The sequence below is a fragment of the Camelus bactrianus genome, chromosome 27, assembly GCF_048773025.1.
Source record: "Camelus bactrianus isolate YW-2024 breed Bactrian camel chromosome 27, ASM4877302v1, whole genome shotgun sequence".
In the NCBI taxonomy this organism is placed as follows: Eukaryota; Metazoa; Chordata; class Mammalia; order Artiodactyla; family Camelidae; genus Camelus; species Camelus bactrianus.
Genome location: NC_133565.1, coordinates 9,583,929 through 9,610,911, shown reverse-complemented (window position 1 = coordinate 9,610,911; position 26,983 = coordinate 9,583,929). Strand labels below are relative to the sequence as shown.

Genomic DNA, 26,983 nt, shown 5'->3' with positions numbered 1-26,983 from the left:
GAGTAACTCACCCAAGGCCACACAGCTGTGAGGAGTTTTAATCGGGACTCATGCCTGGGTGGGACTCTGCCAGAAAGTCTAGAAGGGGACAGAAGATGTGCCCATAAATCACATCGAAGAGAAAGTTAAAACTAGCTCTGTTCCACAAGGTGGGCACAAAGGGACCACAAAGCTGCCCCGAGGAAGAGAGGCATGCACTGTCTCAGGGAGTCCAGGAAGAGGAGGCAGGAAGGCCCTGGGAGGGAGGGGGAGGGTGGAGGGATGGTGGGGAGGGGGACACGGCAGGGTGGGCCCTTGGCACGGTGAGTTTCATTTCTGTCTTGAAGTCATCATCCTTTTTAAAGTCGAGGCATGGTTCACAAACAGCAAAGTTCACTCTGTTTTCCATGCACTTCCAGGAGTTCAGCATCCTCTCCTGAAACCCCCGCTACAACTAAGATACAGAATGCTTCTGTCGCCCACACAGTCCCTGATGCCCGTCTGCCACCTCCCCTCCCCTCCTGCCTTCCCGGCACCCATCTCTGCCCATGGTCGGAGCCCGCAGTAGAAGCCTTTGGAATGTGGGTGCTTCCACTCAGTGCTCTGGGGGCAGGTGCAGGTGGTGGTGTCATCTGTGTCCTCATCTCGCACTCTTTCCCTGGGAGGACCCTCCGCGGGGCTCATGGTGTCCAATATGGGCATGTCTTGCTGCTGCCTGGGTTTAGCCAGGTGGCCCCGGGCCATGAGTTATTTCAGGGGTGAGCGGGAGGCGGTGTTGTAGGACCAGAAGTGAGCACAGTGGTCAGCAGTCTGTGTCCAGAGAAACAGCCCAGCTGTGGTGAGTCAGGGCGGGCTGAGAGCCTTCCCGTTACCAGGCCCCCCCACCAGGCACGGTGGGCGCGGTGTGCGGGAACCCGGGAGCAGGCCATTCATGGTCAAGACAGAAACACGCAGCCCGCCCCGGGCTCCCAGCAGGCGGACAGTCCTGCCACCATCCCCCAGAGGCCTCACCGCCCAGACCGCTGTCCCTGGGCCATGCACCATCTCAGGATTTAGGGAGGAAAACACAGCGTGCTTAAGTGGTTTCTGAGGAGTGTGTGTGTGAGAGAGAGAGCTGCAAAGAAAACATTCAGGCAAATTCCTTTCCAAAATTAAACTGTTAATTTCACACTGAAGTGGTTGGTCAGGTTTAGAATTCCAGCGTCTTCAAAAAGGAAATCGTGGATGGCGGAGGGTGTGGAGGCAGGCTTGAATTCCAGGTGATCTATTCAGGAGACTTTATTCTAGGGAATACTCTGTTTTCTCCTCTGAGAAATGGGCTTGTGGGTGCCTGCTTCATGAGAGGGCTTCAGGAGTTGGGTGAGGCCATCCCGGGAGCAGAGCGATCCTAGCACATCCTTCAGCAGAGCCTGGCTCCAGGACGTTGGCCACATCGCAGGAGTGGGTGTTCCCCGCGGTCCCTCTTCCTCTGATGATGGGCGTGATTCCTGCGGCCTCACCTGGATGCACCCCTTCCTGCAGTCCTGCTCCCCTTTTCTGCCTCCTCTGACCCACCAGAGTCCAGGAAGTGTCCCTGCCCCCCTCCACCTGGCCCTCCTTTCCCGGATCCCAGGCTGGTCCGCTCGCACACGGTCAGGACTCTGCTGAATATTCCGTGTCCGCCTCCTTTCCCAGCTAACTAGCAGCCGTGACCAGTGCCAGGTAAACCTTTCTGGAGAGGATTTTTCTGTTTTCCTCCATTGAAGACTTGCAGGGAGGCTGTGGTGAGCGCTTTTGAAATGAAAAGTTGCTTTTTAAGCGAACCTGTCACAAAAGTACAACATAAGCTTCGTAGACTCGATACGTAAAAGAGAGGATGGTTACAGGGAGCTTAATGAACCCCTCAGGTTTTGCATCAATTTTTTTTGTGGGAAGTGGGGCCTGGGCAGCTGAACGTATTCCAGGTCAGTTCTGCACCTTTTTAGTGGCTGAGTGGCTGGTGCATGCAAGGAGGTGGAGCTGAGATGCAACCCTTCACACACCTGTGGGCACACACCCGTGAGCACACCTGTGGGCACACACCTGTGAGCACACACCAATGAGCACACCTGTGGTCACACCTGTGAGCACACCCCTGTGAGCACACCTGTGGGTGCACACCCGTGGGTGCACACCTGTGAGCACACCTGTGGGTGCACACCTGTGAGCACAGGTGCACATTTATCAGTCTGTGTTCAGCTAGAATGGGGATTTTTTTTCATTTTCGTTGTTTTGTTTTTCCTGTCTTCCCCATTGTCTTTGCTTAGTTTTGCCGTATTTTCTGGTTGTCTCTCTCCCTCCTGGTGAGATCGCCCCCTTTCAGCAGTCATGGGATGGGGGGTGGGAGTCTGTCCTGCAGCCCCTCCTGGGGCAGGACCATCCACTGGTTCTTTTCCAGACATGAACCTCCCTGGTGGGTCATCAGCAGAAGCGGCCAGAGCTGTCACGCTGTTTGATGGTGCACTGGGCTCTGGCTGCAGGGAAACCATTACCAGACAACACGCAGGCCTCCCCTGGAAGGGCCGGGGCTCTGGTGGTGGGGGCGGTGGGCAGGGGGGATGTGGAGGGAGGGGTCCATCCCGAGCTGAGATGGGCAAAGGCTCCCGTCCTGTGTCTGCAGTGGAGAAGCTGGGGTCTTGGGCATGTCACTTCCCTGACTGGGGACCTGGGTCCTCATTTGCAGAATGGGGATCAATTCAGACTACCCTACATGCCCCTGAGCTGGACACATGGTGTTCAAACAACTCGTTCAAATGTCTGAAAGGATGCCTGGGGCAGGAGTGAACAAACCCACTTTGCAGAATTCGCGTCCTGGCCCCACACCCACACCATGGCTTCCACCTCCCCCTGAGTTCTGAGCTGGAGCAGAGCTTCGCATCCCCGAGCCTCCTTTCCCTGAGGGAAGCCCCTGGGGTGGGTGGTGGTGGCAGGGCCCCAGCCCCAGCCATGCCAGGGACCCCAGAACGGGGTTTGAAAGTTAACCTTCTGCATCAATTTTCCTGAGCTGGGCCACAGTATAAGGGGCACTCCACCATCAGGTAAACCAGGGTGCCCTTAATGACTGACCAGAGTTCTGGGGGGCTTCGCACGGCAGGAGTGGGTCTCCTGTCCCGTTTCACACGGAGGGCTTGGCAGTCGGCTCTGCAGTACCCCCCCGGACCCCCCCAGGCTCCCCGAATAAGTTGTGCTCCTGGTTGTGATTCTGGCCTCATTGCTCTCACCCTGCAGTTCTCACGCGGGGGTTTCAGAAGACAGGACCCCAGCCCGGGTGGGCCAGCTTGTGCCCTGTAGGTGTGGTTAGAGGTGGGTGGGCCACGTTCAAGTGGGGGGACATGGGTGCGGGTGGGATGGGCGTGCCCCCTGCCCGCTGGCACCCGCCATGTGCCTGGGCCTGTCTGGTCCCCATCACACCCCCGGGGGCTGCACAGAGTGTCCTGACGCCCCTCAGACCCTTGGCCCCTCTGCCTGCTTGGCGGGCACACTGGGCTCACATGGCACGTACATTCACAGCGTCCATTTCCTTCGACATCTTGGAACCTCGCGTTGAGGGGCTTCAGCTCCTTTCCAGTCTTTTTCGGGGCATTTGAGTACCAGCCAGGAGGGTGGGGAGCGGTGGCATCCCTGGAAATGCAGCTGGCGGGGCTGTGCCACCCGCCGTGGGGAGAGCTTGTTCTGATGTCCGGTGGGGAGGCCCAGGGGCGGCAGGGAGAAGGGGACATGGGCGCGTTGACCTTCGGGGAGGGTGGGCTGGTTTTAGCTTCCTTTGCCCGCCGAGGCAGCTGCCCATCTTTCCATAGTGGCTCCTGGGGCTTTGCCACATGAGAACACGCTAGAATGTTCTGCCTCTCAGTGACTCGGTGCCCCCGGGCACAGGGCTGGTCCCTAATGATGGGGACACCATGGGGAGTGAAAAGGGGACTTTGCTCCAGGAGCCCACGCTCCTGTGGGGGTGACGTTGGACAAATATGTGGGATGTCACACGTCAGGGTGTGCCACAGACCAACACCCCGTGGGCGGGAAGGAAGGTCAGGAAAGCCCATCCCGAGGAGGCTCAGGAGCACACCAGGACCGCTCTGGAGGCAGGGCACGGCTCGGGCAAAGGCCCTGGGGCAGGTGCGCCCGCTGTGGTCTGGGAGCAGCAGGGTGGGCCGGGCGGCGGTGAGAGCAGGTGGGGCATGCCAGGCCTCGTCCACCCTGGGAGGAGCTTTTAGTAGTTATGGCTGGGGGCCCAGGACCTGGGGACTTCGTACGTGTCCTCTCATTCTTGTAACTGCACTGAAGGATACAAATAATCTTTCTCCATCATAACGGGAGATTTGGGGGCTTGAACATTCATGTTGTGCCCAGGAAAGCAGAGCCAAGGCAGAACAGGACCCCCCCACCCGAGGCTGTCGGGGAAATTGGGCATCTCGTTTGTCCATCGGGAAAGTCAGTCGGACTCCTTTGGCCAAGAATGCAGGGCGGGGGCGGTGGGTGCTGGAGGCCCTTTCCTCCTCTCACCCCCCAGTCCGACTCCCCCTCCCTGGGGGCGCAAAGCATGGATGAGGCCCCGATAGCCCCCGCCCCCCCTGGGGCCCTGTGAGCTCCTACAGAGAGCTTTGGAAGTTTGGGCGGGCCTGTCACGAGGGTTCCCTGATTTGGTTCACACTTTGCTGTAGATGTGACATTCACCGGGCGTTTTCTGCTACGGGCAGTGATCTGTGTGCATGGTAGGAAGTTGGGAAGAGTCCGTGGAGGCATCTGGCTGGGTCCCGAGCTCCCGGGGATAGCAGCCTGTGCCCGCCTGGCTGCGCGGTCCAGGGAGACCCAGGTCTGGACGCTCAGCCCCCTGCTTACTCCAGGCAGCATTCATGTTTTTATCCTGAGTTCACTCTTATTGTAAGATTTCTCCTACTAATGCAAATAACAAGAATGAGATTCCTCGTAGCTCCCCAGCCAAGGGACTGTCCCATCCTGTCTCCTGCAGGCGCTCCCGGGCCTGCCGTCTTTGGCCTGGGGCTGCCCTGGGGCCCCAGTCAGACTGGTGACCCTGCACTTGTGGGCACCGCCCTAACTCAGATCAGAGGCATTTTCACCCAGCTCATTCTTGGCTTATTTTTTTTCTCCTCTTAACTCATTGTGACTGTCCATTTTCATTCCAATTCAGGGAGAGGGACGTAGACGCCCAGCCTTTGTGCTATGACATCTGTTTCTAGAAATTGCAGACTCCCACTGACCCCACCCCTCACCCATCCAGCTGTGAGACCAGTGGTCTGTCCTCTGGCAGCCCGCCCTCCCAGGCCTGGCGCTGGTCTGACCCTCCGTTCTGGGGGGCCTGGGGTTCTCAGGGAGTGGAGTGTCATCCCGACTCACACTCAGCAGAAGAGACGAGAGAGGCCTGGCCCCCGGGCTGAGTGCTGGTTGCATTTTCCTGGCCACCCTAGCAGGTCCCTCTCCAAAGCCAGGTTAAGCTGGTGTTTCCTCAGGGCTAGAAGGACACTGGTTCACGAGCTGTGACCTCTCGGCCCACGCTCGGCAGACGCAGGGTGGTGGCCCCGGGGCGGGGTGGGGTCGAGCCAGGATGTGACAACGGCTGTCTGTTCTTCAGCTCCAGCCCTCCTGCATGACCCAACAGCGACCTGAGTGATGACCTGGAAACACACATGCAGGTCCACGTGGCACCTTCAAGGTGGTAGGGGTGATGCCGGCAGGTGCTTGCTCCAAGTGCTCAGTCCAGATGCTCCCCTGAGGCACGCATGTCACCAGGTGCCCGTCTATGGCCTGGTTTATCGACAGCGCTGTGTGTGCCGTTTCTCCGCCCAGCTCTCCCTGCTGGGCACGGCTTTAGGCTGAGTCACTGAGATTCCACCCCGGCCAGGACCCCAGTGTCCACTGTCTGCATCACTTCTCACCCTGCTTTCCCTGGGGTGCAGTTGAAATGGGAAGGAAGCCCGGGGTTGCGCCTGCCCTTGGCCCCGCACCCTGAAGACCCCACAGGTCTCTGTGCTCAAGTGTCACCTCAGCGCCTTCAAAAAAGCTGGGGCCACTGACGGTGCAGCACACCCAGCACACTGGGCCTCTGCGGAGTGAGCGGCTCCAGGCCCCGTGGCTGCTGGGACTCAGCAACCCCCAGGGCCCACACGGCATGGGTCAGGCCCTTGCTTGGAATGCAGTTTCATGGTTGGGGAAATGGGGACAGAGGAGGGTGGTGGGGAGGTGCTGATGGTAAGCCTCCTACCTGTGGGGCGCCCTCCCTCCCAGTTACCAGGGACTTCGGCAGCAGTTTGGGGCTTGGGGGGATGGCTGACTGAGCAGCACAGTTTCCCATCAGAGGCCGGACTCTGTTTTCCCGGCCATCCTGATGCGTGGAGGTCTGTGGTTCCAGACCTGGTCCAGTGTTCTCAGGCCCTGCCCTGTGAACATGACACCTCCGGGCCCAGAGATGCTGCACTTACAGGAAGGCCCAAGGCCTTCCACTGAGTTCCGTTTTAGATTTCAGCAGCTCCCGACTCAGAGGCTCTGTTTGCTAGGACTTTGGTACCCAGCACCCGGGGAGGTGCTCAGCAGAGTTGGCAGGAGCTCCCTCTTGTCTGACACACGCCGTCCATGCCTGAATCCGGGGGGTTTGTGAGCTGAGCTGAGCTCAGCATTCAGACGAGGGGTGACATTAATAGTGAGTCCTCCAGTCGGGTGACGCCAAGGGTGGAGTATCCCATAGCTCTCTAAGGGACCCCGTGCCCTTTGCATGAAAAGGTGGAGACGAGTCTGGGGCCGAGATGTGTGAGTATGCTAACTGCTTGGCGTTCACGTCGCAGGGGCGTATGCAGAGCTTTGGGGAGTCTCCAGCCCTGACTGTTCTGGATTGTCTGCTGTAAGATTATTTACGTCTTCAGTCAGATGAGCAGACCCCTTCCAAGAGCCTGGAGTGCCTTTCATCCCTGACTCACCTTGTTTTCTCCCCACCAGTGCTGCACACGCAGGGCCCCGTCGATGGCAGCCTTTATGCCAAGGTGAGAAAGAAGAGCAGCTCGGACCCCAGCATCCCTGGCGGGCCCCAGGCTGTCCCCACCACCAGCAGCCCGGTCCACAGTGACCACACCCTGTCCGTCAGCAGTGACTCCGGCCACTCCATGGCCTCAGGGAGGACCGACAGGACTGAGGAGCACCCAGGCCCAGGACCCAAGAGGGGCCTGAGCCCCCAGGAGAAGGCCGAGCTGGACCAGATGCTCAGTGGCTTTGGCCTGGAGGACCCCAGAAGCCCCCTGCAGGACATGAGCAATGGCCACAGCAAGTGCAGCAGGACCCGCCACGTGGTGCCGGCCCAGGTGCACGTGAACGGGGACGCTGCCCCCAAGGACCGGGAGATGGACATTCTGGATGACGAGATGCCCGGCCACGACCTGCGCAGCGTGGACAGCACAGGGACGCTGTCCTCGGAGGGCCACGCATCCACCCACCTGGGCCCCTTCACCTGCCACCAGAGCAGCCAGAACTCACTCCTGTCAGACGGGTTTGGCAGCAGCACCGGCGAGGACCAGCATGGAGCCCCTGCCCCAGACCTGGGCCTGGGCGGGGACCCCCTGTATGAGCGCGAGTGGGCCTTCAGGGGCCGCGAGCCCAGGCCGCCGCAGCCCGTGCTCAGGAAGCCCCCCGCGCCCGCCCCGACACAGGCCTACGGGCAGAGCGGCTACTCCTTGTAGACCTGGGTGCGCCAGCAGCAGATGGTGGCCGCCCACCAGTATGGCTTCGCCCCCGACGGGGAGGCCAGGCTCAGCGGCCGCAGCCCGGTGCAGACCCAGGCCAGGGTCCCGGTCACCCCGACCCGGGGGGCCAGCAGTCAAGTGGACGTCCAGAGGGGCGTGGGCCCCGGGCCACATCCCCCCGACACACAGAGACCCCCTCCCGGCAGAGTGGCCTTCAAGCCCAGGGCTCCGGACGTCAGCGTCGTGAACGGCGCCATCCCGGAGCTGAGCGCAGACCCCTCCCTGGGCTCCCCAACCCTGGACATCGACCAGTCCATCAAGCAGCTGAACAGGCTGATCTTGGAGCTGGGCCCCACCATCGAGCCCATCCCCACCCACATGAGCGTGCTGGGCAGCCCAGCCAATGGCCCCGTGCCCCCAGATGGTGTGGGAGGTGGACTGCGGGCCAGCGACCACCTGCAGGACACTGGGGGAGGCCCTGGCAGGGGCCCCACGAGACAAGGTGAGCTGGCATTTCACGGGAGGTGTGCTGGTCTGCGTCTGGGTTTGCAGGATGCCCAGCTCCTTACTACGTCTGGAGCACGGGCTTGTGGGGGCAGGGGAGGAACTGCCCCAACTGGGTGTGGGAGATTCTCTGAGCCAGGACTGGGGAGGCTGTACCTGGGGCAGCAGCCTACAAGCCAGAGGAAGAGGGTCTCGGGATCGGTGACCGAGGGGCAAGTCCAGAGAGTCAGGGCTGAGAGGTGCAGCGGGAATCCAGGCCACAGAGCAGTGGGGGCCATGCTCCATGGTGGCTGGGGCTGGCAGGCTGTCACCCCTGGGACGTGGCGGTGCAGTGGCAGTGCCAGGCATTCCTGTCCCGCTGGGAGGCCTGGAAAGGCCAGGGTGGCTGTGGTGGACAAGGTGACCTGGGTGCGTGGCTGCATGGACGTGGGGGCAGGCACTGGGGTCTGAGACAGGCTCTTCATGGCGGGAGACACAGGCCATTTGGCCCAGGAGAGGTGGCCAGGGCGGCCTGGAGGAGAGGGCACTGGGACAAAGTGGGGGTGTCTGGCTCTAGGAACAGTGTGAAGTCACAGGGGAAGGTGTGTCTAGAGGCTTCCACATGGAGGAGAATGGGGCCGGGTCGGGGGTCCAGGCATGGGTGCCCTGAGGCCTGGGGAGGTGGAGGGAGAGGGGCTGTGAGGACCCAGAGGCCACCTCAGGGCTGGGTGTGGGGTGCCCGGTGAGGCCAGGCCCTCCCTCCAGTGTCAGCTTGCCCGTATATCCCCACCTGGGGCATCACTGGTTCCTTGGTGGCCCTGCCTCTAAATCTGAGGACAGGAAAGTTGAGGAAGGAAGGGCCCCACGGCTGCGTCCTGCTCCCGAGTCTGCCTGCATGCCGGCCGAAATCCGAGCTGGGATCACCGATGGGGATGGACCGCACTGCCCTGTCCTCAGGCCCTTCATCCTCTGAGGCCCCTCGGTGCAGGGACCTCCCATCTCACAGTGGAGCCTCCGGAGGTGTCAGTTAGTGGCCTGCCCAAGGTCACACGGGTCATTGGCAGAGAACAGGAATCGGCCCCTGTGGCTGCACCCAGGGGCCCTGCCTGCTTGGCAGTCCAATGGGGAGGATTTCAGACCCTCCCGGGTCCAGGTGGCTGGGGGAACTTCAGCTCTGCAGACCTGGGTCCTGTTTAGGGTGCCCTGTGTGACTTGAGTAAAGGACTTCTGTTCACTTTGTCTGTTAAAAGAAACCCTGTCCCATGCCCGGGTGATGGGCGGGCCAGGGAGCGCAGGTCTGCATGCAGCATCCTGCACCTGCATCAGGAGTGACATCCCGGCCCCCCGAGCACCTGCGACCCTGGGTGTTGTTGCGCAGAGCTGGGCGAAGCTGGAGGGGTCCCTGGGAGGAGCTGACCACAGCCGTGATGGCAGCAGCTGAATACAGCCGGGCCTGGGTGGGAGGGTTTGCCTTGTGGACTCGCTCGGTCAAGTACGTTCAGGAGATTCTGAGTTTAAAACATGCTTCAGTGGGAATAAAACTGTCTCAGCTTGCTGAACCTACTTAAAAGAAAGCACTTGGGAAAGTTAAAATCAGAAATCTTATTTTTCCTTCGATTGAAACCTCCTTTGAGACCTGGAGGAGGTCAGAAGCATGCGAGTGTATTGGGGGAAAGAAGTCCAAGGCTCCGGTTACTGTCTAATGGCCTCTCTCTCCCGTGATGGGTGTCAGTCCTCATGACGACCGTGAAGCAGAGAGCCCGGGGTTTGAGGAAGTCCCTCATCTCCTCCCCTTCCACGTCCTCATCTCCCCTTCTAGGTCCTCGTCTCCCCTTCCAGGTCCTCATCTCCTACCCTTCCAGGTTCTCATCTCCCCCTCTTCCAGGTCCCTCATCTCCTCCCCTTATAGGTTCTCATCTCCTCCCCTTCTAGGTCCTCATCTCCTCTTCTAGGTCCTCATCTCCCCTTCCATGTCCTCATCTCCCCTTCCAGGTCCTCATCTCCTCCCCTTCCAGGTTCTCATCTCCTCCCCTTCCACATCCTCATCTCCTCCTTTCCCATGTCCTCATCTCCCCTTCCATGTCCTCATCTCCCCTTCCAGGTCCTCATCTCCTCCCCTTCCACATCCTCATCTCCCCTTCCAGGTCCTTATCTCCTCCCCTTTAAGTCCCTCATCTCCTCCCTTTCCACATCCTCATCTCCTCCCTTCCCACATCCTCATCTCCCCTTCCAGGTCCTCATCTCCTCCCCTTCCAGATTCCTCATCTCCTCCCCTTCCAGGTCCTCATCTCCTCCCTTCCCACGTCCTCATCTCCCCTTCCAGGTTCTCATCTCCTCCCCTTCCACGTCCTCATCTCCTCCCTTCCTGTGTCCTCATCTCCCCTTCCAGGTCCTCATCTCCCCTTCCAGGTCCTCATCTCCTCCCCTTCCAGGTCCTCATCTCCCCTTCCAGGTCCCCATCTCCTCCCCTTCCAGGTGGCCATGCTTCAGTGACTTGATAAACTCACTACTGTAATTACTGGAATTTTTATTTTGATTTTTAGATCTTCTCCAGTTCCTTTTATCATAAAAATAATTCAGTGTCATTTTTGAAATGAAAGGACTTTAATACGTCAACAGATCTGTAACACTCAGCATGTTTGGTTATTAATTATGCAGATCCAATTGGAGTGTTTCTTAATCCATTTCTTGCCTGGTAGGAATCTCGGGCATACATTGGGCTTTTTCCCCTGTGCTTTTAGAGCTCTGGTGGTGTCTGGGGAGTAGAGGTGAGCAAATTGGATGCTCATCCTCAGAGACCTTCCTGAAGTTTGGAGGTGAGCTTCTGGTAGGAGCACGAGGGCGGCTCATGGCTCAGGGACTGGCCTCCCACCCCAGAGCCGGTGTTCCACCCACAGTGAGCTCCTGTGTGAGGGCAGTGTCAAACTGGGAGGTGCAGCACACTGGGACTCACACGGCATCTGATGCAGCTCGTGGACAGTGCAGGGGGCTCTCAGAACAGCCTGCACGCTGACTTCTGGTTCTCCTTCTGGGACATCTTGTCTTGATAGAGATCCTGCCAAGAATGCACATGTCTGTAGCTCTCAGCTATTAGAACTGAGGGGGCAGGAGACCATCCTTCCCTCCCTGGCAGGTACAGAGACATTTTTGTTTGATTTTTAAAATTTTTAAATTGAAAAGAATTTTTTAAGTATAGTCCAATTACAATGCTGTGTTAATTTCTGGTGTACAGAATAGTGATTCATTTATACAGATAAATATTCCTTTTCATGTTCTACTATTATAGGTCATTACCAGGTATAGAGTGTAGTTCTCTGTGCCGTACAGCAGGACCTCATTGTTTACCCACTTGATTTTAATACTTAAATGTCGGTATTTACATCTCTCAGGTGCAGAAAGTTAGATCAGCCAGGGAGAGGAAAAAAGTCATTGATGCAAGGGAAGTCATAAAACTGTAGAGCTGCCCTGCTGACCCTGAGGCGTGGAACATTGCAGAAGGCTTGGGGGTGCTGGAAACCTGTGCTTTGAAGGCACTCCAGCCCCAGCAGGTTTCCTTCCCCCAGATCGGGGAGCCAGGGCTGTGCAGCTGAGCCGGTGAACACATGGCTCTCAGTCCAATCTTACTGAGTTGGAGGGCGCAGCGAGTCTGAAAGGCCCCTTGACACGCCGAGGAGGGTGGCTGTCACCCCCAGAGGTGTCATTCCATGTCTGTGTGCCTGAGGCTCAGCCCTCTTAGGACGGGATAGTGTCTGATCAGAGCCACCTCCAGTCTTGCTTACAGATGGGAAATAGGCTGGAAAGTTCCAAGACGCTGGCTCTTCTGCATGAGACCCTCCCTGGCCTGCCTGGCATCTTGACCCCAGGTGCTGACTGCCACACGTGTCTTCATTCTGGCTGTAGATAAGGGGTCGTCACAGAGACCCCAGTGTCATGAAGTTAGTAAGGATCATACAGGTCATGCCCTGAGGTGATGATGATGGTGGTGATGATGGTGGTGATGGTGGTGATGGTGGTGATGATGGTGATGATGATGGTGATGGTGGTGATGGTGATGGTGGTGGTGGTGATGGTGATGGTGGTGATGAGGATGCTAGTGGTAAATGTGCTGGTAAGCCCTGCTGCTCTGAGCACCTGTACTACTCCAGGCATGAAACTGAAGCTTGTCGGCGTCACCCTGGCCTTCACACTCACCATGATGTGTAAACTGAGCTTCTGTGTATCTGACTCTGCATCCCATGGCTGTGTCCTTATTGCACAGTCTCATGTTTTGCCACCAGCCGTATAACCCCTCAAGGGCAGTGCCAGTGACGTATTCATCTTATTTCCTGGCACGTGCTGATGTTGTGAATAGAGGGTGCAGTGCTGGCGGAAATGCAGAGGACTCTCCCGGGTCCCCTGTGGCTCCACTGGGTTGGCATGGGGACCTCAGCGAGATTCATCATGGGACAGGTCAAGGAGTCAGTCTCCCCACAGGACAAGAGAGAGGCCCTGCAGAGGTGGGGTCTGGTCTCAGAGAGCCTCGGAGGAGCTTGTAAATGGGCTGAGATGTGGGGGCATCTCACGGTGCCCCCGTGGCTACCCGGCTCTGGTCTGGGCGCCCTGGGACCTGGTGCCACCCCACACCCCAGGTCTCCCCGCTGCTCTGCTGCCCTGCCCACAGGGGTTTCTTCCATCACATCCTCTACATGGGGGGAGATTTCAATGGATGATACCCAAGAAACAGAAGAAGTCTGTGACAATTAAGGATGGATGGCAGGCAGCGCTCCGTTTCCCGCATACCTAAGGGCAACTTGCCTCCTGTTGTCCAAATACCGTGTTTCTGTTACATCAATCGCCGCCAATAGTCGCAGGGCCCTGGCAGCCCTGCATTCTGCTTACAGACACTCTGGGACGTCACGGCCAGTGCTGCCTTCGAGGGCTTCTGCAGACACAGGTGTCTTGCCTGCGTCCAAGGACTGATTTATGCTGCAGGCAGTTCAGAGCAGTGACAAGTACCGACTTCAGCCACTGACAGTGGGAGCCCATCAGTTTAAATTACGTAAAGCTACACGTGCCCCACCACAGGGATCCAGTGTGGAAAGCGAGGACCTCAGCCGTGGGTTCCCACCGTGTGGGTCTCCGGGGGCGTGTGGTGGGGAGGCGGAGCGCACGAGCCCCAGGTGGTGGGTGGGGCAGAGAGCCAGGGGCACTGGGGAGCAGGAAGCATGGACTTTCCCGGAGGACGGCTTCCCCGGGCTGTGCAGACGCGGGGAGAGCCGAGGTGTGGGGAGTGCACGGGTGTCCCAGGGCTGGGGGGCCAGGTGCCCGGACAGGCCCCTGACCCGGTCAGGAGATGGAACGGCTGCCCTCGGGGTCACCTCCTTTCCCCGGGGACGCAGACTCTGCAGGCATCTCAGAAAGGGCATCTCAGGCCGACCCCACAGCAGCAGGACCCCCGCCTGCCAGGGACCCCAGCCCGATGCCGCAAGACTGCGCCCCCTCTGCGGCTCTGGGGAGCAGCCTCGTGCCTGCCCAGGCACGGGACAGAGGAGCTGGGCTGCACAGAACCAAGGAGGTGCCATGCGCGGGGCGCTCCTGGCTCCTCTGGGTAGACGCACCCAAGGATGGGCTGTCCTGTCTGTTCAGACAGGAAGCGCCAGGTCAGGTCAGAGAGGGTGGGTGACTCAGGCTCAGACCCGGCCTGGGGCACTTCCTGCGTGGCCACCCTGTGTGTGTTCCCAGGCATGTCCAGGAAGATGGTCCCAGCTCAGGGGCAGAGCCCGAGGTCTGGGGACGTGTGGGGCCAAGAGGGAGGGCTCTGGCCTCACTTCTCCACCCTCGGGCCTATCCTCCTTGCCCTTCCAAGTCCAGGGGACCAGCTGCAGACGGGGCTGCTCCTGGGTCCCGGGGGCAGGCCAGCCCGGTGTCCCCGCACGGCAGCTCTTTGTCCCGCCAGGCAGAGGCCCAATGTTGGCAGTGGCAGGCGGTCTCAGGGATGAAAGGGTGGAGGTCACGCCCCCGGTCACCCGGGAGACAGCAAGCACTCACCCCCTGGAGCCACGGTTCGGTTCTCTTGGTGGGTTTCAGACCGCGAGGGGGCCTGGCCTCAGACAGACCTGTCTTGAGATGTCAGGCTCTCAGGCCTCATGCAGCCTGGGTTTGGGCTCATTCATGCCGTTTTAAGAGCTGAGCAAGTCCTCAGGGTCAGCCCAGGGTCACGTTCTCTCTGAGATGCCTCCCGACCCGTCTCTTCCCCTTGTGCCCAGGGGTCCCAGCTCCTCCCAGACACCACTGTCCCCGCCCCCATCAGGAGCTCCTGCAGAGCAGGGGGCCCCGGGAATACGGGGGGGCTGCTCCTGCCAGGCCCACCAGGGACCCAGGATGGGGGAGGTTGCGGGCTGAGGGCCAGCGACCAGGGCCAGGGGGTCGGTTGTGTTCCTGTGAAGGACTCTTCCCTCTGTTCGCGGCCGCAGACGAAACTGGAGTTTCTCCAGCTGAGCTCTCATTGCCTGAGATGAAGGGGCGGGTGGGGTATGCTTGTGCCGTGAGATCTAAAAAGACACTCCTGCCTGGGGTCAGGACGCCGGGCGCCCCACGTGGCTTCAGACGGATTCTTCAGGACTGTGAGCAGGGGCCGTGAGTCGGGTGCCCGCAGGCACGCGGAAGCTCCGCGCTCCGGGTGGGAACTTCCTTCACTGTGGGAAGTAGGGTAGCTCTTGTTGGAGCTGCTTTCTGTTTTTCTGCAGAAACGCCCTTTGAATTTGGGGTGAGTGACTCAGTTCCTTTTGCCCCCTACGACCCTCGCTCCACACATAGGGGTTTCGGGGCCCCACGAGGTCACCTTGATGGGCGTGTTCCCACGTCCCTGGATGCTGGGCTGGCCTGCAGCTCTGGTTCTGAACCCTCCCGGGCCTGCGGTCCTGCTTTTAGAACTTCTGTCTACTGGCACCATCTTCACCATCGTGAAACCAAGGTTGTGGCTCCCGTAAGCTGCTCACACACGCAGCCATCAGAGATCTGTGGACCACCCTCACATTCTCACTGCAGAAAAATACACGTGACATAAAATTGACCATTTTCACCGTTTTCAAGTGCACAGTATCGTGACATCATGTGCCTTCCGTGTTGCGTAGCTGTCCCCACTGTCTGGGTCCAGGACACTTCTGTCATTTCAGGAGGAGTCTGCACCCACTGCTGTCGGCCCTGCTCCACACTTCCCCAGATCCCACCGCCCCCGGTCTGCCTTCTGTCTCCGTGGATCAGCCTCTTCGGGGTGTTCCATGTCAATGCAGGCATAACTAACATTTGTCGGGCTCATCCCCGCTGTGCTCAGGGCTGAGTGGCATTCCTCTGCACGGCTGCACTGCGCTGTGCTCCGTCCGTGGGTGGGGACCTCCAGTGTTTGTGAGCAGGGACGTGTGAACGTTCATGCACAAGTGTTCGTTCCATCACCTCTTCTCAGTTCCCTGGGGCACACACACGGGAGTGGGGCTCCGGGCCACGTGGCAATTCCTTCTTTCCTTTTTCTTTAACAGTTCTTTTCTGCTGGGGATTGAACCAGGACCCCGTGCCTGCTAAGCTCACGCTCTACCCCTGAGCTATAACCCCCTCCCCCAGTGGCTCTTTCATTGACGTGCTGAGGAGATGCCTCCTCAGGTGCTGGCAAGCTCTCTTTGGAGACCCCGGGCGTCCGGTGTCGGGGGCATGTTTCTGGAAGCTCTATCTCGGCGTGGTGGACACGAGCTGGTCTGCACGGACGTGACCCCCGATGCACGATGGGCCTTCACGGGCGAGACATGGAATTTGCCTCATCCCGGGGTGGGTGGTGGTGAGCCCCCTGGGTCAGAACAGGGAGGAGATGATGGGAAGATGGCCCGGGACCCGAAGTCCTGTGCCGTTCCTCCTCACCGCCATCAGCTGTGTGTGCCTGGGGCTGCACCTTCCTGGCTCACCTTCTGTGGAAGGAGGCCCCACAAGTGGACAGTCCTTGTGACCGTCCTGAGGTGTGTGGTGGAAACATCATGCTTCCTCAAGTGTTTGCGGAGGCGGCCGGTGAGATCCAGGGCTCTGGGGTGGGGTCAGAGCGGTCAGGTAATGACAGAAAAGGAAGAGACTCAAAGAAGCAGAAAGGAGTGGAAAGTAGGCGGCAGCCTCTGCCGCTGGCGCCCTGAGGGCAGCTGTCCCATGGGGTCTGTGCCGTGAGTCACAGGCACACCTGCGCAGGACACGGTCTCCTGCGCTCCTCGCAGTGCAAGGGTGCGCCTCCTAGCTTTCTGGACATGATCATTTCCATTAAAAAACGTCTTTAGAGGAGAGGCTCCCTCCTGCCCAGCTCTTCTGCGTTTCCCGGTGCGGAGGACTTCCAGTCCCACAGTCCTCAAGGCAGCTGCCCTCCCCGGGCCTCTGGGCACAGATATGCGGAGCCCACTGGCCTGGTTCCCACATCCCCTGAGGCCCTGGGGTCAGATGGGGACTAACTGACAGATGTCCCCTCTCCCTGGGAACACTCCCTGTGGGGGAGTCCGTCTGCATTTCTGCGTCAGGGAGAGCAGAGCCACTTGAATCAGTCTGGAAGCGCATTTGGGTGTTTCTTTGTCGCTCTGCCCTTCTCCCATTGACACTCGCTCTGCAGAGGAAGCACGTTTATCTGAATGGGGAGCCTGGAGATAACTTGGGGGCAGGCCGTCTGCGTGCATCCCTGGTGGTGGCTTTTGCTCCCAGGAATGCGAGGGAGTTTCCAGAACCCGTGGGCAGGCCCCTGTGCGAAGATGCTGCCCCTGGCAGCCACCCAGGTGGAGGCGAAGGTCGTGCATCCGCCCGCTCGGCACTGCCACCTGGGATTGTGTCAGTCGCAGGAGCTTTGCACATGCCCGCGGGCTTCCCCCAGGAGGTTGGGGTAAATTGGCCTGGATCCTGCTTGGCGTCAGAGTGATTTTAAACGCTCCCCAGTGCGTGACTCTATGCTGGAGACTGGCCCTGGTCCTCCCACTGGTTTGTGTGTTTGGAAACGCTGGGGAATTTTACGAAGACGCCAGCCTCCTGGTCTCACTCCGCAGGCTGTGACTTCACAGGGCAGGCTCGGCCCGAGGGTCCAGACCCCGAATGTGATTCCCGTGCGCAGCCAGGCGGCCTGAGCATCGCCGGGAGCCTGTCTGTGTTCGTCTGTGTCCTGGCCACCTGGAGTCTGGCCGCTGCCCGGGGACGGGGCACTTCTGCCTGCTGGGGGCGGTTCCAAAGCTGGGAGGACTCAGACGTCGTTACCCGAAGTTCACGAGGGGTGAAGGACGTGAGAGATGGAGGGGGCGTCCATGGCAGCGCTGGCACGTGTGCAGAAGGAGGGGTCCCCGATCTCAGCCAGGGGTTCCCCCTACTCCGTGGTCCACATAGATCATTCCTTTTTTGTTGTATTTTTGTGTTTATTGCATTCTTTATTGAAGTGCGGTCAGTGCACAACGCCGTGTCAGTTTCTGGCACGCGGCATGGTGATGTGGCCACACATGTGCTTAATCACAGACGTGCCCACAGCCCCGCCTGGCTGTGGAGGTGTGTCCTGCCTCCCATGGGATGTTTCCGGGGCCTGGAGGAAGCCCAGGAGTGGGGTCACCCACAGCTCCGCACCAGCTGCAGGGACGGACGGCTCCTGAGACTGCCTGCTCGGCTCTGCGTGTTTCCTCATGGGCCCTGGTCCCACCCGGACATGTTTTCACAGTGGTGCCTTTGAGTGCATCCTTGAGGCTGGTCTCATACACAGGACCGCAAGCTGGACGGGGCCTCAGTTCTTGAAGCCCTCTGGCTCAAAGGTCAGGGCTGAGGTCATATCACGTGGAGGTCAGGGTGCAGGTTGTCCTCCGCAGGCCAGCAGCAGACCCCTGGGGAGGACCCACACCCTGCTCCCAGTGCGCTGGCGTGGCCACAGCGGGCCACGTCCGCAGGACACCGTTTCTGCCCTGCCTGTCGGACAGAGGCCATCTCCTGTTCCCCCGTCCCTTCCGGGAAGGCCTCTGCATTTCTCAGCTTTGATGGGCCGCAGGAGGCAGGTCAAGGGCCGCCCCGCTGTGCACCATTTCAGAGCAGCGCCTTTGGGTGTCTCCCTGGGTGATGTGCTTCACGTGCTGTGACCCGACAGCCTTGGGGGGCATCAGTCGTCCCCTCCTGGGGTGGCCAGGCTCGCAGGGTCCTCCTGCCCATCACTGACTGACACCCACGAGCGTTTCCACCCTGATCCACCTTCCAAAAGTGCTGGGCCCCCACCATGCACCTGTCCTGCCCTGGGAATGGTGTCTGGGCCCTGCCTGTGCAGGGGTGGGGGCCAGCCTCCCTCCGGGGCCCCGCACCCCCCTCCCACGCCCTCTCTGTAAAAACGAGAAGGGGTAAAATGTTTCTAAAAGACACAGTACATCATGTAAAGAAGGCGACCGACCGTGTAGGCAGGTGGAAATGTGTACACGTTCGTGACCCAAGAAAAAGACGTCTGTGTCTGGTCAAAGTGGCTGTTCCCTCTGTGGTGGTCCTGAAGCGGCATGCAGGCCCTCTGGCCTCAGAGGTGCCTGCAGGTGCTGCAGGAGGGGGCGCTGAGCTCGGACAGGGGTCTCAGACTGTGAGTCCCCGTGTCTGCGGCCGCCGGGGCCCTTCCAAGCTCGACCAGCACGGATAGTCCTTCTTGCTGACTCTGGGGGGTGGGAAGCGGGCTCGGTCCAGGGCCCCGGGTTCCCCCACCCCGTGCTTCCTGAGCCCCCGCTGGGTGCCCGGCCGGCTCTCGGTTCTGGGGAGCCCGCTGGACACAGGTCCTGGTGGAACCGGCGGTGGGAGAGACTGACAGCGGGTGGTAACTGGTCATGCCGGGGGAGAGCAGCCGGAGCCCCGGGGTTCCCTGTCAATGAAACGTCCAAACAGGCAAACCCGTCAAGACGGAAAGTGGGTTACTGGTTGCTGGGGCCGCGGGAGGGGGCTGGGGTTTCCTGTCGGGCGAGGAAGGTGCTCTGGAACCAGAAAAAGAAAAAATAATGAATCGAGTGTCTCTGAGAGGTTAAAAGTCGGTCGCAGTGACGGGCTGGTGGTCTGCCCCGCGCGGAATGCGCCGGCAGCCCACGTGTTTCCCTCCCTGCAGGTGACGAGCCCCCGAGCGGAAGGTTCCAGAAGCTGAGCGTTGGGCAGTATGACAATGACACCGGGGGGCCCCCAGCCTTCTCCAAGTCCAAGTGCGGCTGGGGGAAGCCCACCAGCACGGAACAGGCCCCAAGCCTGGTGCCCTTACTCTCTCCAGCCAGCGCCAAGGAGGTAGCCACAGCGCGCCCGGGGCCTGGCCCGAGGCAGGGTGTGGGTGCAGAGCACGGGTGCGCGGTCGCTGTCCCGAGCGGGCCCTGGGCGTGCGCCTCGTTCCAGTCATCGGACCTCTGTGTTCTGACCCATGGGAGGGATGAGGGCCCGGAACTCCGCGGGCGGACAGCAGACACCAGCCGCAAACAGACTTCCTCCAGATCCCAACAGGGGGGCCCAAGTCCCCACCCAAGGCCCCTCGGGGTCCCCGGGAGGGGGGCAGGGAGAACGTGTGGGTCAGTGTGGACGTGGGACACCCGCCCCACCCCCCGGGGAGAACATCAGAGCATCTTCCGGGAGGCATGGTTCAGGCTTTTAACCAGAATCGAAGTAAGACGGGTCGGCAAGCCCCCAGACCAGGAACCCTTTCAAGTCAGGTTTCACGTGCTGTCCAGGCGGGAGCCCTGGGGCCCAGAGCAGACGGGGAGGAGAACATCACCGTTAATGTTAACCCAGGCACCGAGCCAGGGCCCATAGAGGAAACGTGTCCATGCAGCCTCTTCCCTGAGCTGTGGGTTCAGTGCGCCGTGTGCGTACCTGCCTGGGGACACACTGCGGGTGAAGGTCACTCACCTGCTTCGTTCCCCGGGTGCTCACCCCCGCACAGACTCCCCACCAGCTCCACTCACTGTGTGGCTGTCACCGGCCGGAGCACCCGACGCTCCCCCACCTTTATGGCCACTGCACTTCCTGGGTTTCCACCCCTGCCTCCTGGGCCTGCGCTCAGACCAGGGCTGGCTCACCTGACCCCCACCCCGTGCCACTTCCAGACGGCGATCCCCGTGTACCCCCAGGACCTGGATGGGGTCGACGGCAGGGTCTTCTCACCCACTGGCAGTGGCAGTGAGACCCTGCCCCCCACGCCTGCGTTCCCCATGTCTCCGGAGACGCCGTACGGTAAGGAGGGAGCAGAGCTGGCCGCCTGCACGATGGCCCCTCAGGGAGGACTCGGGGATGGACGGCGCCTCACTCTGCTTTCTTCTGTAGTGACGACCCCCCGTTACCCTCCATTCAGCCCCCCGGGGCCCCCGATGGGTGGCAGCAGCCTGTACAGAGGAGCTCAGGTTAAGACCCCGCTCTCTTCCGCCCTGGGCATCCTCTCATGCAGGAGCACCACCACGTGCCTGGGTCGCAACGCAGCAGCCTGGACAGTGAGGGCAGCACTGGCCATGGGGTGGAGGGGTGCAGGGGTGAGCTGGGGTCTGCTGGGGCGTTGGACCTCTGCCGCCTCTGGGGCCCTGTCCTGGCTCCTACGTCCTGGGTGTGGTCCCCATCCTGGGTCTCCCAGCACAGGGGTGGGTCTGCTCCCTCCTGGGCACCTTCCACGCCCCTGCACCCACCCCACGGAGGTAGCGTGGATGCGTGCTGGTTGGGCTACTCAGCTCCGCCTCCCGGGTAGACGCCACTTGCCTGGAGAGTCCATAGTCAGGTGGTGGAGGGGCTGCGGCTCAAGCCGTGTTCCCATTTAAAAATCGCTCTCCTCAGTCATCGTGGGTTCTCCATGTCGCTGCTTTCTGCCCCGGGAAACGGGGAGGGGTTCCCTCAGGTGCACCTCTGGGAAGGTGGGAGGCTGACTGTGTGTTTAATCCCACTTCTTGTCCTTGGGACGATGGCCGCTCCACTGCCCCTCCCTCCTGAGGAACCCAGATCCAAGGTCGTTTAACAGAAGGGCTGTCTGTCCTGCAGAGTTTCCCGTGTGGCCCGGTGTGCACACGCAGAGACCAGCTCCTTAGTAAGCATGAGTGCGTGGAGGGTGTGGAGAAGCTTGTGCTGTGTTGGCGCCTCTGAACGTCGAATGCAAGGACGGCGGAGAGGTGCCCATGCTGCCGTGTGTAGCCACGTGCATGTTCTTCTGTTTCAATAACTCAGACGCAAAGGGATGGCGTCTCCGTCTCCACACAGCCCTGTCCCCCATCCCCCACAATGGGCAGCTCGCTGGAACCCAGTTAGTGGGTTTGGGCCAAGTCAGTGGGTGCCATGCCGCCACAACCGGGTCCACCAGAGACACGCTGGTCCGGCTGCTGTGTGCAAAGCAGTGCCAGGCGGGTGGAGTGCTCGGGCCGCAGTGGTTTCTGGAAAGAGGGGAGGACAGGGCTGCACTTGGGGGAGATGTGGGTGGTTCGAGCAGCTGACCTGACTTGGGGCTCCGTGGCTGTTCCCAGTTTGCCTGGTTCTGATGTTATGGTCTCAGCTGGGCTCTGACTTCTGACTAGTGTGTCTTCCCACATCGGACTGAACCGGGTGCTGGCTTGGCGTAACCCAGACGTGTCGGGTTGTCCCCCAGCCAGCCAGCCGATGAGGTCAGGGAGAAACAGAGCCAGACGCCAGTCAGCGGTGCGGGGAAAGGTTTACTTGGGGCTGGGGTTGTGGGGGCATGGGGTGGGGCACAGCCAGGTCCCAGGGCTGGGCGGAGCCCCAGGGATGCGCCCCATCATGTGAGGGTCCCTGGCTCCATGCAGGAAAGAATTCAAGAGCAGTGGAGTGAAGGTAGATTTATTCAGGGGGACGCACCCCACAGACAGAATGCAGGCTGTCTGGAGAGGCCAGAGGTGGCCCCGGAGCACGGGGTCGTCCAGGAAACTGAGATGAGCACCGAGGTGCCCCCATAACTTCATATGCTAACAGGCAGGAGGGTTATTCCAGCTCCTTGGGGAAGGGATGGGGTTCCCAGAGATTGGCCCCCCGCCCCGTAGTTGCTGTCCCCCCACCCCTGCCACGTGTCACGGTCTCACGTCACCACCGGTGTGGCTGCGGTGTGCAGTGGGTCAGGAGTGGTGCCCAGCCCTGCCTGTCGGGGTGGAGGGGTGGCAGGCTGTCCCCGACGGCCCTCCTGTTCTCAGGGGCACTGGGAGGGCGGGCTGGCGGGTACGAGCCTGCAGGAGGCAGAGGCCTGCATGGGGTTTCCGTCTCTCCCCCCTTTAACTTCCAAACTGTCCTCCGTCTGCTCCTCACTCACCCTTACGTTCTCGGCATCCAGCGTCCAAGAGGTTCTAGGTGAAAGTCTGTGTTGTTTTTAAGGCGTGAGCACCTGTGAGTGAGTGGGAGGGAGACGCTGTTCCTTCGGGGAGCCATGCGCACGGTGGCTGCGGATGTGGGCGGGAGGGTCGGCGTTGCCGATGGGACGCTGTGTCTGCACTGGGTGGTGACTGCACAAGGAGTGAGTGGGCGCCCACCTCCCTCTGACCCAGGTCCTGAATGCTTCCTGGGGGCAGCACGGTTTTAGGGATGAGTTTTCTGAATGTGACCTTTCATGGGAGTTGCTTCTGCCTGGAGCACGCCCGCGCCATCAGCCGAGTCCCCGCTGCTCCCACCCCGCCAAGCAGAGGGGACAAGGAGGAAGGGCAGGCCAGTCTGCAAGCGTCCGCACCAGAGCTGCCCTGGTCACAGAGAGGCTGGACACTGCACAGAGGTGGCATCTCAGAAAGCAGGCCTGGCTGTCCCCTCTGCCCACCCCTTGGGCTGCCCCGCCCACACCAGGGGAAGGACCCACCCTGCGGAGTGCTGTCCATCTCAGCCCTTCCTGGGCCTGGCTGCCCTGCCAGACGGCCGCCTTCCTCTCTGTTCGGGGAGCCGTGGGCCACAGGAAAAGCCCGTCCATCTGCCGGCTGGGCCTGCCCTGGGCTGTGGCCGGGCATTTCCTGCAGACCCTGCAGGCCATAAACAACCCAGAGGAAGTGCCCTGCGCGGCCCTCGGGGTGTAGGGTCCTTGGGGTCTTCCTGGCCTCGAACTTGGGGAGGTGGGCCAGGCGTCCATCCTGTGAGAGGTGAGTGCCTGTGAGCTTCCACTGGCTTGGTGAGTGGGTCAGAGGGTCACGGCAGGGCTGGGCAGGGGTGACTCTGCACGGCGTGGCTAGAAGGTGTCCTGGAAGCCCGCCACATGCACCATGCCCAGTGCCTCCGTGCAGCCCTGGAGGCGGGGCGAGTGCTGGCCCCCCGGCCTCCCAGGAGGGTCATGGGTCCCTCTTCCAGGGAGGACTTCAGGGAGTGTGGCGTCCGCACTAGGACTTGGCGGACGAGTGGGACTGTGCCTGGCCCGTGAGGCAGGAGAGGTGAGGGGTGAGCACCCACTCTGTGCTGCACTAGGTGGATGTAGACCTCGTGGTACACTGCCTACCACCCAGGGCTTCGATGTCAGAGGCCACACCCAGGACAAGTCCCTTCTGCTCTGCTGAACGGACTTCTTACGGTCAGATCTGAGGCCATGAGGGATGGAGCATGGACTTACCTGACTGAGAGGGGACAGTGTCCCAAGTGTAGGGTCATTTGAAATGGGCTTTGACGAGTATATAGGAGCTCGCCGGATTGCTTAGGGTCAGGACGGTGGAGGTCTTCCATGTAGAGGGAAGAACTTGAGCAGAGCAGAGAGAAGAAAGGGATCTAGTGTGTTTGAGCTAAGCCACCGGCCAGGTGAAGCCGGCTGATTGGTTGGAAAAGAGAGTCAGCCAGCAGGAGGGTATGGGAGCCACTGCTGCAGGAGGAAGCCCTGTGGGGTTTGAGGAAAGCGCTCACCCCCAGCTACCCCGGGCAGGGGATGGAGTGAAGGCCTGGGGCTGGTGCCCGGGCAATGAGAGGTGGTGTCCTGGTCCCAGGGAAGGGGACAGGGCAGGAGGCTTCGCTGTGAGCCTGGGATCCCAGGGAAGCACGTCTGCCTCTGTCAAGGCGCAGGTCCTGGAAGGGGGCCTTGGGGGGCTCGTTCGGGGTGGCTGTCTCCCTGGGGTCCCAGCCCCACGGACACTCGCGCTAGCCGCTCGGGTGGCGCTGGCGGCTCGGGTGGCACTGGCCGTGGGCTGGAGCCCAGTGGTGCAGGGTTCAGCTGGGAGCCTGGAGAGATGAAAGGGAGGGAAAAGGAAAAGGGGGAAGAAACGGAGAGGAAGCAAACCAGGCAGGGAGCGGGTGGGGCCGGCCGTGCCACCGGAGGGAGGCACCTGCTGGGCAGGCCGCCCAGACAGCCAGATTCTTTCCTCGGAGGAGCTCTCCCGCCGCCCTCTGAATGGGCCTCCTTGGAGGTGGCCGCCCCGCGACCCGCCCCGACTCCCCCGGGACACCGGAACCAGAGTCGCCCGGCTCCGGCGGGTGGGGGCCGCCTCTGGGGACAGCCCTCCTGTGGTCACCTCCCTCTGCCTGGTCTCCCGGCCTATCCTAGGACCGCCCAGCGCCCGCGACGCCCAGGTACAAGCCGGTCCCCTCCCCGCAGCCTCTGGCCATGTCTGTGCGAGGCTGAGAACTGACCTCCCGGAGGTGGGGGAGGGGCGGAGGGGAGTGGGAGGGGCTGGGATGCGGGCGCAGGGCCCGATGGGGGACAAGCTGCGGAGGGGCCCGCTCTTCCCAGTGTCCCCGGGTCCCACGGCTGTGGGACAGGACGCCTGGCCCTGCAGTCAGGAGGCGCCTCCTTCCAGAAGAAAGCTCTGCTTTGTCTCAGCGGCCAGGGCTCCCGGGGCAGAGGGAAGCCTGCTTACAGATGTGCGGTCTGGAGCCGGCTGCTTCCCGGCTCGGATCACTCCTCCGCCTGCCCGGTTCCTCCCCGGCCCGGAGGGGTCGCCGGCTGCCCCGGGAGGACGCAGGGCCCAGGTGCTCCTGCACCTTCCTGGGAGACCAGTGCTTCACTCGGCGCCAAAAGCCAGCATGGGGGTCAAAGTGGGGGCTTCTGAATGAGCCTTGCCTTGCCTGTTGGAGGGTTTCAGAGCCCAAGACTTTAAAGCAGAACACACAGTCAGCGAGGTAACCCGCCCAGTTGTCACCAGGGCTCCTGGAGGCTCACCTCTGCAATCTCCAGGTGAGCCTGGCGGCTTGTGGCCCAGGCTGCCGCGGCGGGCGGGTAGGCACGGGCCTGGCCAGAGTGACGCGGCCTGTGTGCATGTCTCAGCTGGAAGGATGGGGGGCGATTCCGGGGGAGGGGGCAGTCGCGCTCAGCGCAGCAAGCCTGGGCTGGTGCTCCCGCTGCCCGCTTGCCTCTCCAGCCTGAACGTCCTGCGAGCAGTGCCTTCCAGGTGTGGGAGACTTAACTTATCCGTGGCTGAAGGGAAGATAATGTCTCTCCAGACATCTCCAGTCACTTTAATGCCATCTGTATGCATGGCAGTAATTTTCCATGTGCTCCATGTGGGTGTTGACATATTAGAAACTGTCCGGGTGGGACAGAAATCTTTTTCCAGCTCCAGAGGTGAATTTAAGAGCATTTTGGCCCCTGTACATCCAGGGAGAGAGCGGTCTCTCTCTGCTGCTGATGGTGGCTGGCGGGAGCCCGGGAGCCTCGGTCCCAGGGCTGCAGGCTACCCCGGAGGCCCCAGGCCCCGTCCACGCACGGGAAGCTGGCTGGCGGGCCCCTCTGAGGCAGGCGTTCCGCTGTTTTTGGAGCAAAGAGGCAGTTCCTTTAGGACAGGGCTGTTTTATTGCGTTGAGGCTGCTGACTTTGAGATTTCCCTGATGGAGGGGCAAGGGTGTCTTGTTGGAAAACACAGCTTTCAGGCATAGAGATGAGCTGACCGCCTTTGAGCAAGCTGCATTCTCTCTAAATGAAGTGTAGCTGATTTACAAACTAGTGTTAGTGTCCGGTGTACAGCACAGAGATCCATTTATATATATATTCTCATACTCTTTTTCATTACAGGCCATGACAGGGTACTGAATATAGTTCCCTGTGCTGTTCACCTTACGTATAGTAAGTTATTTGAACAACTTTGTTTTTTCCTTTTTAATTCTTAACACCTTTCTGGTGGTGTGGTTCCTGTCTGCAAACCACATATGTTTCAGATGCTCAGGCTGATGGATTTGGTGGAGGCGTCCGCACCCAGGAAACCACCACCACGGTCATGACAGCCAGCATTTCCATCCATCCCCAAGAGCTGCAATTCCCCGAGCAAGTTTCTTGAGCTCCCATTTCAGCACTGCTCTCCTCGTCCATAGGAGGGGGCGACCCTTTTCTGTACATCAGTAGGCGCTCCTCAAAAGCTGCTGTCTCTCCAATTTCTGTTACTGTCCTCGCTATAAAGGAAGTTGGTATATGTGACGTTGCCCAGATTTAAAAATGTCTGAGACATTCATGATTTCAGAGCCGCGGACACTCCGATCGGCGCCTGGGGACGGGGGGGCGCGGCTCTGAGAGCAGGAGGAAAATGAAACCGGGTGGAGTTTGGGTGTGATGGTCAGTGTGCATTCTAGGCAAGCAGTGCGCACACTGAGGACCGTTAATCGACAGTCATTCTGCTGCCGCCCACTTGCCCACTTCAGCTTCCCCTCCCTGTATTTGAAGAAAACGGTCAAATGACATCCAAAGGTGTGAAGAGCTCAGCTGAGTTGGAATCCCCACGTGGGTGTGAGGGGGGTGTGGCCACAGGGTGTTAAGGCCAGTCAGGGGTTGGCCCTGGCCCCGGGGCCCCACCTGCTTTGCAGACAGCCCACCTAAGCGTTGGCACCGCAGGTCTGATCTTGGGACTCAAAGGTAACCGAGTGCAGTTCATGGAGGAGCTGGGTGTCCAAAAGCCCCTCCCCTGGACCCCACTCTCCCGTGTCCTGCTTCAGGCTGGTCA

General features: G+C 60.6%; 1 protein-coding gene and 1 long non-coding RNA gene across 2 annotated transcripts in view; one reads left to right on the top strand and one right to left on the bottom strand.

The window, feature by feature from the left end:
* The window catches only part of LOC141575293 (tensin-3-like), a 61,935-nt gene that overhangs the window by 7,741 nt on the left and 27,211 nt on the right, over positions 1-26,983 (top strand). Inside the window, 5 exon segments of the mRNA XM_074354334.1 lie at positions 6,943-8,181; positions 19,249-19,418; positions 20,228-20,354; positions 20,445-20,492; positions 25,176-25,199. Of these exon segments, the coding sequence (XP_074210435.1) occupies positions 6,943-8,181; positions 19,249-19,418; positions 20,228-20,354; positions 20,445-20,492; positions 25,176-25,199 (1,608 nt within the window).
* Positions 21,935-23,080, bottom strand: LOC141575295 (uncharacterized). The gene is made up of 2 exons (XR_012502803.1): positions 22,948-23,080; positions 21,935-22,485 (listed from the first exon to the last, which is right to left on the bottom strand). It is a non-coding gene; the product is annotated as an uncharacterized LOC141575295 (long non-coding RNA).